The sequence below is a fragment of the Sturnira hondurensis genome, unplaced genomic scaffold, assembly GCF_014824575.4.
Source record: "Sturnira hondurensis isolate 20B ecotype Veracruz unplaced genomic scaffold, ASM1482457v3 Scaffold0021143, whole genome shotgun sequence".
Taxonomy (NCBI): domain Eukaryota; kingdom Metazoa; phylum Chordata; class Mammalia; order Chiroptera; family Phyllostomidae; genus Sturnira; species Sturnira hondurensis.
In genome coordinates this window covers 7,329,395-7,342,385 of record NW_028093774.1, presented here as the reverse complement: position 1 = coordinate 7,342,385, position 12,991 = coordinate 7,329,395, and the positions used below count along the sequence as shown (strand labels likewise).

At 55.7% G+C, this 12,991-nt stretch overlaps 1 protein-coding gene across 1 annotated transcript in view; it reads left to right on the top strand.

Moving 5' to 3' along the window:
• Positions 1-3,381: 3,381 nt before the first annotated feature.
• The window catches only part of RIN3 (Ras and Rab interactor 3), a 103,255-nt gene continuing 93,645 nt past the window's right edge, over positions 3,382-12,991 (top strand). The window contains exon 1 of the mRNA XM_037031718.1: positions 3,382-3,991. Within this exon, the coding sequence (XP_036887613.1) occupies positions 3,948-3,991 (44 nt within the window). The 5' untranslated portion in view covers positions 3,382-3,947. The remainder of the gene's footprint in view (positions 3,992-12,991) is intronic.

Genomic DNA, 12,991 nt, shown 5'->3' with positions numbered 1-12,991 from the left:
CTAATTGTGCAGCTGGCTTGAAGCATATCAGAATCTCAGCCTCTCGGGATGTCACCAGGGCACAGTCTTCACTGCTTTCCTCCATCTTGGCTTTTTCTTGAGCTCCGTATTACCACTTGGTGGCCCAGGTGCCAGCTGGGCTGCTCCAAGTTCATACTCTCCCAGCCTACGGCCAGCTCGGAGGAGGGGGAAGACCAGGGCATTCCTAGGCAGTGCCAACAAAAAGTCCAGGGACGGGTCTTATTGGACCAACTTGGCTCACATGCTCACCCATGAACCAATCACTGTGCCCAGTAGGTGTCGGGCTCTCATTGGCCAGACTAGCATCATGTGTTCCTTCTAAAATGGGAGTAGGGCGTTATCATCTCCACCTGAACCCAACAGGGAGGTGTGACCCTTCAAAGGGAAACCAGGTACTGGGATACTGTCAACAAAAAAAAAGAGATGAGGATGGGGGGAAGGCCCGAAGAGCAGCAAATGTCCCCTTCCCCACAGGGGTCCTGAGACCCATGTCCCCGGACAGAAACGGGGGTATGAGGACTTGGGAGTGAAAAGGGGACCCAGGAAGGGGGCTGAGGGCAAGCTTGGCAGAGACCACAGCTAAAAGGGGCTGCTCCGATTTCTGGAATCTCGGCAACCTCCCCTGGGGTCAGTTACTATTATGGGGGAGGAAGAAACTCTCCTCGCCTGGGGTTCTTTAGGTGGGTCTAATAATTAAAGCTACATGAGACAGAGGAACAAGAGGAAAAAAAACAAATTTAATTACATGTGTAGGCATGGGAACCCCACATAAAGGAGCGAGTCAGAGACCTGCCTACATGACAGCTTCAAAGACAGGACAGGAGAACGAGGCTTATGTGACATTCTGAGCCAAGGATCACCTTGAGGCTTCAGAGCGGAAGGTCACTGCAGGGTGACAAGAAGAGCAAATGTTCAGTAATTAGATGTTTGCCTTGCCCTACAGATAGGTCAGAAAGTTACGTCTGACAACTCTTGTTATGGGCAAGGCCTCTGCTTTAAATTCTTCTGGGTAGTTGTGGGGGCGGCCAGGGGTGCAGAAGTTTCTCTTGAGCCTGGAGCTCTCTGTTGCTTTTATTTCGAAATAGTCTGGGGTGACTCATTCTGAACCCCTACACTAGGAACAAGGTCAGGGGTGGAGGCTTCACCCGGTGTCCTCACTGAGGAAACCCCATCTTCCCGGAGCAGGTAAGCAGTGAGCCTGTGCAGTCCTCCGGGGGGCAAGATGAGAGAAGCTTTGGGGCTGGTCCCGTGGAAGCCAGGCCTTGTGGGGCTTGTCCTCAGTTTCTCAGCAGTGGCCCAGGGAGCTAAAGGAAATCCCTACTTGGGGGAGATATGGAAAGGTGGGGTCACTCCCAGCTCACATCAGCCAGGAAGGGCCTGAAGGAACTGTTCTGGAGACCATCGTTGGAGAGAGCTGGTCTCTGGGGCCTAGGGAGGCTGGGGAGTGGCATAGGGGCCTGTTTTAGCAACAGCAAAGGACTAATAATGTTGGCGAGTAGGTGCTTTCTTGCCACCCCCCTTGTACTTATCACTTTGATGGATGAGCGAGCTGCAGCACTAAGAAGTGGCTTGTCCGAGGCCACCTAGCCAGAAGGCCCTGGGGTTAAATTTGAACACAAGTTTGCTGTCGAAGCCTGTGTGTTCAAACAGGGAGCTACAGTCCCCTCCAGGGACCTGCGGGAAAGACGGTTCCCACCCAGGGAGAAGACAGGCCAGCCTCCGGAGGAGGGGAAGGTCAATGGGCCCTGGTTATGAACTTAAGGAGCGTCTTCAGAAATCTTAGCAGAGGTGGAAGTGGGATGGCTGGACCAGCCAGGGTGGCCTCTTGGAGGCTGTATTTCTTTAAATAATAGCTTGAGATATAATTCACATAACATACAATTCACCCACCGAAAGTGTACAATTCGATGTCTTTAGGACAGCCATGAAGTTATGCAACCGTCACCACAATCAACATGAGAATATTTTCTCCTCCCCACCAAGAAACCATGTAACCATTAGCAGCCATTCCCCGCCCTCCCCTCTCTGCCCAGCCTCTGGCAACCACCAGTGGGCTGTCTGGATGGACTTGCCTGTTCTGAACATTTCATAGAAACAGGACCCTACAACATGTGGTCCACTGTGCCTGGCCTCTCCCACTTAGCAGAAGGTGTTCCAGGTTCATCCAAGCTGTAGCACGAATTCACGTGTCACCCCTTTTTACGACCTCATAATATTCCACTGTATGGTGTACCTCCTTTGTTTGTGAGTTCATTAACTGATAGACATGTGGCTTGTTTCCGCTTCGGGCTGTTATCGATCATGTTGCTATGGACACTCAAGACACATTTGGGGGGTGAACGCATATTTTCATGTCTTTTGGGTAGCTACCTAGGAGCAGAATTGCTGGGTCATACGTTTCACCTTTTGAGGTCCTGCCTGGCTGTTTCCCAAAGCAGCAGCACTGTTTTGCATTCCTTCCAGGAAGCTGCGCTTGCGCTGCATTTCTAACTCCCGCCAGGCTGAGTTGGTGGGGAGGCCGGGAAAGGCAGGAGGGTGGGGGCATGTGCGGGGGAAACAGCAGAGGCGAGGGCCTCTGAGGCTTTTCCCAGAGCCACGGGCTTCCGTCTGGTCTGCACCTCAGCCTCCTGTGTGGCCTCAGCCGAGTCACCTCCTCTATGTAAGTCTCAGCTACCTGATCTGTACAAACGAAGGTGTTGACCAGTGGGCCTCAACTAGGGCGGTTTTGACCCCTAGGGACACTTAAAACGTTGGGAGAAATTTGGGGGTATTATAAGGAGACAGTAACGCTACTCATGTCTAGCGGGCAGAGCCATGAACGCTGCTACATGCGCTACAATGCACAGGACAGCTCTGACAGCAAAGCTCCACCTGGTCCCAAACGTCAATAGTGACAAGGCTGGGAAACCTTCCGTTAGAGTGAGGTGACTTCATAGTGTCCGGTAGTGCCCGGTCACTGTGAAATGCTCTGAGGGCAGCCCCTGCTCAGGAGACATTTCTGAGTGACCAGGCACCTCGAACAGAGGCCTCTCCTCTTAGGGGAGTTGCTGACTGGCTTTCTCCCTCTGCTCCCATCTAGGTGTGGTAACAGCACAGATGAGTTAGGTTCCTGGCTTAGCGGGTATACAGGCTGCCTTGTAAGATAGTGAGTTCATCGTCAGTGGAGGCATCCAAGAGGAGGCCGTGCGGCTACCTGTCAGAGATGAGGGGAGGTACTCTGCTTCTGGTCTGGGAATGCCCGTGAGCGATTTGGCGGGGGGGGGGGGGGGGGGGGANCCCCGGGGCGGGTGGGGGGGGGGGGGGGGTCCTGAGGGCGGGAGGCAAGGCCGTAACTCCCTGTCGCATGTGAGTGCCCTACACTGCGCTCCTGGCCTCCCCACCTGCGGGTTCGAAGCCCCAGCCGGCAGGAGCAGGCAGCGCCTTCCTCAACACGCGACTCCTCGCCAAGTTGGAGACGTTCCCCTGAGTTTCCCCCGAACTCTCCGGCAGCCACCGGGCCGCAGCCGCAGCCCCAGCCGGGCCGCCGAGGCAGCGCTCGCAGTTGGGCGCCCGCACGGGCACCTCCGCCTGGCACCGCCCGCCGCCAGGCCCGGCCCCGGGGGCGCGGCCGCCGGTTTCTGTGTGCCCCAACAGGGCTCTGGGCCGCGAGCCGCCGAAAGGCTTTTTACGGGAAAAAAAAAAAAAAAAAAACACCCTTGACCACCAAGGCCAGCCTCTTCCTGAAAGCCCCGAACGCTCCGATACAGGAAGTGGAAGGGAGCGGGCGCCCCAGAGCGCAGCGGCTTCCCCCTCGGCGCGCGGCGGCGCCCGCCCGCCCGGCCCTTCCCAAGGGCCAGCGCTCGCCGCATGCGGGCGCCCGGGCCACCGCGGCCCGCGCCGCGCCTTGCCTGAGCCCCTCCGTCCACCGTCTGCGAGCGGCCGGCGGCATGATCCGACGGGCGGGGGCGCCCGCGCGAGAGGACCCCGCGGGGTAAGTCCGAGGCCGGAGCCCCCTCCTCCCCGGGTGTCCCCCGGCTCCCGCTCCGCGGCGTCCCGCTCACCCCACCCCACACACCCGCCCCCGAGCGTGCCCGGAGCTCCGAGCGCCCGGAGGAGCCTCTGCCGCGGGACCTCGGGGTATTGCGCTGAGACCGAACCCCTGGCGACGGCCAAGGCCCGACCCTCGGTTCTGCACGGAAGGGGGCGTCTCTCTGACTCTGAAGGACTCGGAGACCTGGCTCAACTTCCAAGCCCAGACGTGGCTCCCTGGAAAACCAGCCGACACCTTCAGTAGCTTGGCGCACGGGGGCAAGAAGGGCATCCCTACCTGTCAGAACGGGGGTGGAGGGGCTGTGTGGACGTGGCCCGTCCCCGGACTCCTGTCCGGCCTGAACTTTGAATGCAAACACGGGCCGCCCCGGCCCTGCCGGTTTCCCTCACCCGCTGCTGCGCCTGCCTCCCCGGGCGTCCACAGTCGCTGGAGCCCAGCGGGACATGGGGTGGAGGGCCCGGGTCCTCTAACTATGGGCGCCTGTGGCCCAACAATAACCAGCCCACCTAGACCGAGGACCCATCGGGAGCCCCCTACTCCTCCGCTCCCCTGGCGGGTCCGGGGACGTTGACCTTCGGACCGGCCTTTGCCAAGCCTGGTTCTTGGGGAGGGACCAGGGCGCCCGCGGGCTGAGCGCGGCCTTCGGCATCTCTGTGGAATAGGCTCAGATTGGAGTGCGGGAAGCCGAACCTGTTTGGGAACTGAGTCTCTTGCGTCTAGTTTCACAACCTGACAACCTCAGGCTTTGGAACATGGTTCTGGGCACGCTCCGCGGAAAAGGTTCTGCAGCCTCACTTAGCCCAGCGAGTGTGGGGGGAAAGCTTCAGGGGGCTGAGGAGGCTCCAGTTCGCTGGCAGATTCTTGGGGAAAACTCTAGGACCTTTATGGGTGCCAGAGTTGATGGGCAACTCTAGGAGTGCCATTCCCAGCATTTTGGTTTTAAAGAGCTGGGCCTACTGTGAAGGACCCCCAGCCGCTGCCTGGCCTAGCTGGGTGGCCTCAGCTCCCAGGCCCTGGGTTGTAGGCTGTGTAAAACAGGGGGGCTGGGTGTATCATAGTCAGTGCCAAATTGTGGGGGAGGGGGCAGCTGGAGGTGACTGGCCCCCACTCTGGTGGGTGGGGTGCCTTGGAGGGGCCCTTAATACATCCAGCTCTCATTGCCTCCCTCCTTGTCCCAACAGCCCCCTCCCCCGCCCCACCGATTCCTGCCCCAGGTACAAAATTCTGCCTGCATGCTTTCCCTTGGAAGTGACTTCTAGAAAGACAAACGCCACCCCATGGGAGGAACTGGGGATTCCTTGGGGAAGGGGCCCCCAGGGCAGGTATCTGACACACCCAGTATTTCTAGGTAGAGCTGGCAAGGAGTTTCCTCAGGAGGAAAGGAAGATGAGGGGCCAGAGTCCTGACCTCTCCCACTTCCCATTTTCTCCCCAGGGGTGACTTAGCTTGACCCACTTCCTCTTTGTTCATTACTGGCCCAGTCATTTAATCTCTCTGTGCCTCAGTTTACCGATCTATAAAATGAGGACGAGTAATAGTAAGTACCCTTTACAGTTGTTTTGAGAATTAAATGAGATGATGCACAGAAAGAGTTTGCACCTTGGCCTTCAGATAAATTCTTAATAGTTATTGTTATTACTACCGTTACCATTTGTTGAATGAAACCCCTCTGTTTAACCTTGACCAAGAGACCTGGCCTTCACCTCATCTGTAAATTGGGGCTGATAATTGGGGCTGATACACCTACTCTTAGGAAGGTTATAAGGACCAGACGAGCTAAGGTTAATACACCAGCTCAGGCGTTCTTAGCACTTAGTACCTGGCGCATCCTAGGTGTTAGATGAATATTGGTTTGTTGCTGACAACGCTGTTTCGTTTAAGGACCTTTGCGGTTGGAAGGGTCCCTGGATCGTATCTCAGTTAACCTGGCACCAGTTACAGGCATGAATCCCTTTGACAACATTCCTGCAAGGTCCTTGCTTACCTCCAGTGACGGGAGCCTGCCAGGACTGTGGCAGCCCTTCCTACAGGAGGGTAACCTAGGAAAGGAATCGCTGAACTTGAGTTGCATTTTACCTCCTTCTAACTTCCACCCTTTAAAACCCTGTTCTCCCTTCGAGAGCCCGCCCTTCTTGACTCTCAAGTAGCAGAGAGGAGTTGTCAGGACCCCAGAATGAGGAGCAATCATCTATGACCCCTCACCCCCACACCACCCCAACACCTGGCTGGGTCCTCAGGCCTCAGCTGAGCTCAGCTTCCACCTGCCTTCCCAAAGTCCCTGGTCCTCAGCGGTGGGAAATGGCATTCAGACAGCGGGGGGGNAAGACTCGGGCAAGCAGGGAAGGCCGGGGGGGGGGAAGGCTGCCCACGCCTTGGGGACTAGGATGGTGTTGTTTGGGTGTTGGCCCCTGGAATAGGAGTGTAGGTGGGGGTCTAGGCAACCTGAAGACAAAGGAAATGCTGACAGGCTGCCCCAGACTCTTTCTCCCCCTCCGGTCAGGGTTCTGCTGATTCATTTGAGGTTCATTCAACAGATAGCGGCTGCATTAGGTGGGGGTAGGGATCCACATTTAACCAAGACCCTGGCCCCTTGTGGCTGACATTGGTGGGGAACCCAGAGGGGTTGTTCCGAAGCAGGTGGGCACGAAGTTCACTCCAAGGAGGTGGCATTTATCAGAGGCCTGAAGGAGGTGGGGAGAGTGAGATGACCCGGGGGCAGGTGGCTGGCCTGTTGGGGACTGTGAGGTCAGGGGCTGGAGTGGAGTGTGGGAGATGAAGGCTGGTCAGGTGGGGGAGGACCAAGACAAGGGCCACTTTGGGGGGAGTTGCATTGCACAGAAGGGTGAGCTGATTGGGTTTGGGGCTGTACTGAAGACAGACTGCAGACACGGGGAGGTCCCCGCTGCAGTGTGGTGGCCACAACACAGGGTGGTGACAGGGACGGATCGAGAGTTAGGAGACGAGAGTCCAGAGCACAGGATGTGCTGATGAATTGGCAGTGTGGCAGGAGAGACAGAGTTGAGGAGGACTCTGGTGAGGCAATGACAGCCCAAGGACCAGGTGGCAAATTTTGTGCAGGGGTCACTGAGCATGTGCACTTGCAGCCCACCCTTTCATAGGTTAAAATGACATTTTAAAAATTGCCTCTTAGCCCTCGCTGGTGTAGGTCAGTGGATTGAGCACCGGCTGCGAACCAAAGGGTCGTGGTTTGATTCCCAGTCAGGGCACATGCCTGGGTTGCGGGCCAGTTCCCCANGTGCTGATGAATTGGCAGTGTGGCAGGAGAGACAGAGTTGAGGAGGACTCTGGTGAGGCAATGACAGCCCAAGGACCAGGTGGCAAATTTTGTGCAGGGGTCACTGAGCATGTGCACTTGCAGCCCACCCTTTCATAGGTTAAAATGACATTTTAAAAATTGCCTCTTAGCCCTCGCTGGTGTAGGTCAGTGGATTGAGCACCGGCTGTGAACCAAAGGGTCGTGGTTTGATTCCCAGTCAGGGCACATGCCTGGGTTGCGGGCCAGATCCCCAAAGGGTGCCATGTGAGAGCCAACCACACACTGATGTTTCTCTCCCTCTCTTTCTCCTTCCCTTCCCCTCTCTCTAAAAATAAAGAAATAAAATATTTTTTAAAATGTTTTAAAAACCACCTCTTAGCCTTCCCTTTCATGTCCTGACGCAGCTGGACTTTTGGAGTGATTTGCAAGGAGGCCCAAACCTCAGGGTGAGGCCAGGAGTGGGCAGCCCAGGGCTGGGTGGTGAGGAGCCGAACCCCCCTTCAGCAGCAGGTGCTGATCCCCCTGAGGCCACCACACCCCTCCCCCAGTCTGGACAAGGAGGGCATTGAGTGGAGACCCCATGAAGACCCCACTCCCAGCAACGTTCCCCTCACCCCCCTCAGGCAGCCAAGCTCCCCTCCTTCTCTGGGAGAGAGGCTGGGAAAGGTGAAGCTCGCTCTCAGATAGATCCTACATCGTCGGACGGAAGCATGCAGTTAGCTGGTGCACAGGTTCTGGGGGAACCCTGGCTGGGTCGGTGGGTCCCAAGTGCAGGTCTGTGGTCCACTGAGCACACAGGAAAACAAGGCTGCCATTGTGTGTGTGTGTGTGTGTGTGTGTGTGTGCGCGCGCACACGCGCGCACACCAGCCAAGGTCACCAAACTATCTTTTCTAGGCAGAACTGTTCTTCATTCTGAGATTAGGTCTTTTGCCATATTACGCCTCCTTCCTTTTATGAAATGACTGGCCAAGTTGATGGCAGCTGTCAGTTTTTCACGTTTTAGCAAAATGAAAGGTTGCTGAAGGAAAGCCTGAGAAACGCTGCTCTGGCCACCGCAGCAGATGTGTGCATTCTGTGTCCCCTTCCCTGCCGCACCCTGTCCCGCCGCCTGCTGGCAGCAAGAGTCTCAGCCTGATGGTGTTGTCTGGTGCTGACTTCGAAGATGTCTGGGGACTTACGTGCTGTAGGACATCAGGGACCAGAAGATATCTGTAGGATCCCTTCTGGTGATTTGCGATTGGACCCTGGGAAGCAAGTCCAATCCTCTGTGGGCCTCAATGTCCCTGTTCAAATGGACTCAGTGATGTCTCAGGTCCCTGCTTGGCCTGACATCAGTGATTCCCAGAATCACTGGCCAGCAGACTGGTACCCCAGGGCAGTAGGAGTTCAAGAGCTTGGAGCGACACTTGGAGATGAGTCTGCCTTCTTCCTTCAGCCTGTGGAACAGTCTAGAACATGCAGGCATACTTCATAAGCAGCAAAGACCCAGAAAGCAAACGTCTGCCACATCACCCTGACCAGCGCCTGGAAGGAAATGGTTTTTTTCAACCCTGAGGGTGTATTTTGAGAAGCTAGTTTTGAAAACCAGTGCATTGGTTTGGGGACCCCACTTTGGGGAGAGGCTCCGCCTTCCTGGTAGAACGGGCTGACTGGGGGCAAGTAGAAAAGTGGGGTCTGAGTGACCAGATCTGCAGGGGACCCCTTCTCTGGCCGTTGAGTGCAGGAGCTGTGGGGAATGGAGGAGATACCAGGCAGCCTCGTATCGTGGGACCTGGCTCCAGGGCTGTCGGGACTTTCGAGGGACAAAGTTCGGAGGGAGGGCCCTGCCCGGGAGGGAAGGGGCTCCCTGCCAGGCAGGGCAAGCCAGGGTCTTCCCAGAGCACCCCCAGTGCTGCCCCAAGGTAGCCAGCTATTCCTGTGCCGGTGGGGGCAGCCAGTGACGCTGTGCACTTCCGCTGTCCCCCCCTCCACACACACACACACACGTCACACACATCACACATGTCACACACTTAAAACCAGTCCCTTCCCTCCTGCCTTGAAGGAGAAGAAAGAAGCAGGTGGACACAGAGGAGCCCTTTCCTCCCCCTGGGTATTCACAGACTAGTGGGGAGGACCCTACTGACTCCATACCTGTGTGGCTGTCAGCCTCAGGCCTTTGATAGAAGAATCTGGAAGCCGCCTTCGTGGCCTCTGCCCCCGGTTCTCCTTGCCTGCCAGGAAGGCCCCTGTGCAGCCTCAAGGGTGTCTCCTCTCCACAGGGGTGGAGCTTGGAGGAGCCCCTCCCCCAGTGGCTGAAACCACTTAGGTGGTCGGGAGCTTCAAAACGGGCAGCCAAGCCCCTCACCCCACTCTGGCCAGTAATTCCTGGGGCGCCCCAACCAGTGCATGTTTGAACAACACACCCGCCCGCCACGAGCTGCCAGTTCCCTTTTAGAAGCAGCAGCGCAGGGAGCGGTTGTGAGCAGCGGTTGGGAGCTTCAAGGCCTGTAGCCACTGTGCGCACAGTGGCAGCAGCACACTCAGGCCACATCCTCCAGGGTGACGGCGCCAGCCGGAGGGCAGAGGGCCAGGCCCCTGCATCCTCCATCCTCGGGCCAGGCAGGAGAGCCCCCCGGAACCTGCTGCACCCACATCCTGGAGTTCAGGAGAGGGAGGCCAGGGCGGGCACCTTCGATGAGGTGTGTGAGGGGCTGCCCTCCAGGGCTTCCTGCAGGACACTCCCCCCACCACCTGCCATGAAGGTGGCCCATTTCATTGCTGACTCTGGGGTCTTTATCAAGGCCAAGGGTTTTTTATTCCTTAGGTAAGAGGTGGGACTTCAAATACCAGACACCAGCCCAGCCTCTCTACCAACATTCAGTACAAGGTGTCGGGACGGAACAGAGACACTGAGGTCTGAGGACAGAGGGAGCAGAGGGTGGACGGGGAGCCCAGGAGGAGAGTGAACCACAAAGGCAGCAGGGAAGCCCACCTGCACAGGCTTCCCCCCCCCCCCGGGTGAAATTGTTCCCTGGTCAATCAGTGTGCTTCATCCACCCTCAGGGACAAAAGAAATAAAGGGCTTTGCACCTGAAGCCGACAGTCTGGCAGTCCCTGGCCATGGGAGCAAGCCTTGTGGAGGAATCGGTGGGGCTCCCTTCCCCCACCTCCACGTCCCCAGCTTCCTTGATCTCAGTCAGTGTCAGAGATTGATGCTGCAGCTTCCTCTAGGGAAGTTGCACTTCAAAGTGGGGACTTGGCTGTCTCTCCGTGGCAACTGATGACAGCATGTATTATGCTTGCTTCTGCCAGTTCTTGACATTTTTGACAGAGCATTCATCTAAAATAGATCCAGAGATTCTTTTCTCAGCTAATGGCTTTCTCGTCCATCCTCACCCATCCATCCATATGTGCACCTCTGTCTATCCTTACACTCCTCCCTCCGTTCCCTTCTCCCTCCCTCCCTCCCTTTCTTCCATCCACCCAGCCACCCAGCCACCCAGCCACCCAGCCACCCAACCACCCAACCATCCATCCACTGAACATGTTTTGAACGTAACAGCGCTCTCCAGTTGATCTATTAGGGAAGATAAGAGGCGCGTGCACACAATTAGAGCACAGGGCACTCACTATATAACACCGTGCGGAGGCCCCATTATACTTAGCGGTGCTGAGCAGGGGAGACTCCCTGGCCGAGGCGGCCTCTAGATTTGGTCTTGAACGATGGGCAGGATTTTAACAGCTGAAGTCAGGCACATGCAAAGAAAGGAATCCCAGATAGGAGAAAAACACAAAGCGGACAAGTGGGGAAGCTCCAGTTGTGTGTGGGAGCCCTGAAGAGCTGGCTTTGGGGACAGGGAGGGGGGTTCTGTGTGATGGGTCTGGGATCGGCACTGGGGCCCACTGGGCTACAGGTGGAAGAGTTTGGGTCTTCCCTGTGATGATGAGACCACGGGCCTGCTCGCCTACTCAGAGCTGGGCAGCCCTGGGCAAGTCATTGCACCTGCCCCTGCCAGGCCACCTTCCTCCTCCTCCTCTGCCCAGTGGACCCACCATCCCTGCCTCACAAGGTCGTTGCCATGGTTACATGAGAGGATGGTCGTAACCATTCGGGCTGTGAGACCAGTGCAGAGCTGTTACCTGTGTGTGTATGGGATGCGTGTGTTGCCCATGTATGTGTGTTGATTTAAAAAAAAACATTATATGTTTCATGAAGTTCACATACAGACTCACAAAAACTAAAATTTAAAGCGTTGAACACATTAATCTCTTTGAGGCTACACCTGGTCCAAGTGCATGTTACTTAATTTTGATCATTTTGTGCACAGTTTTGATCTGTGGGTGTATTACTTTGCGTCCCTCTCTTTTCACTGAGTGTTATTTCTTACACACATGTCTCTATGTTGTGCTGTAGAGATAGGCTACCTGCCTCCGTCTTCGGTGGTCTCCTCGTGTTCTGATCTTGTCGTGGCTGCCGTTGGCATAGAAACGTGTCGCTTCTTTCCAAGTCCCCTCAGTTTGGAAAGGGGGGACTTCCTTGAGGAAGTGGGGCTACTTCCTTGAGATCTATCACCGTCCGGAGTATTTCAGTTCGAGGGTGAAGCAGAGCCCGCTGGCTGGCCCTGAATTTCAGGCGGGTGTACATTTTAGCCAAACACGTCCCAATTTCCATGTGATTGAGTTCAAGACAGTCAAGTATAAGTGGGGAGTGCAATTTTCTTGGAGTTGTCCTTAAAGAGAAGGGACATATGTTTCTCTTCCTTCCTCTTTCCTGTTGTATGGAATGAAGACGTGATAGCTAGAGTTAAAGCAGCCGTCCTGGTCTCTGAGGTGAACTTGAAAGCTGGAGGTATGTAGGGTTCAAGACATGTTGGAACATCATCCCAGCCCCGGGCTACCTATTCAGGCTTATACATGAGAGAGGAATGCATACCTACCTTATTTATCCCTCTTATTTTAGATTTTCTGCCACAGATTGAACCCTGTCTAACACATAAAGGTTTTACCCCTTGTCACACAGCACCAGATTATATGCCGGAAATACAAAAGCTGCTTGGCATGGCCACCCGCCAGTCTCCCCGCCGGCAGGGGGAGAAGAGGAGAGAAGCACCTCTGTATTGGCTTAGGCGCTCACTTCAAGGACTAGCCTACATACATTGTCTTTTATGTTGGGTGTTTGTGAGCTTTAGATTTCACTAGAAGCTTCAATCTAGTCATTTCGGTTTGAGTTCTTTTTTTTAAAGATTTTATTCATTTATTTTTAGAGGGGAAGGGAGGGAGAAAGAGAGGGAGAGAAACATCAGTGTGTGTGGTTGCCTCTTGCACGGCCCCCACTGGGGACCTGGCCCACAACCCAGGCATGTGCTCTGACCGGGAATTGAACATGTGACCCTTTTGTTCCCAGGCCAACACTCAATCCACTGAGGCACACCAGCCAGGGCTGGTTCCAGTTCTGACTCCCAAACTTGGTGCTTTGACAGGGCTAAATATTGCTGAGCATAACCGTCATGTCTCTTCCCTCAGCCTCAGTTTCCCCCTGGGTCACCTCTCCCCGTGCTCCATCTGAGGTCAGGTCTCCTACCACACCAGCGCAGGAAAGGCCAGGACCCAATCTGAACAGCATGTCCTTGCTGACTGCCACCATGTGTTCATTCATTCATTCATTCATTCGTTGTCTCT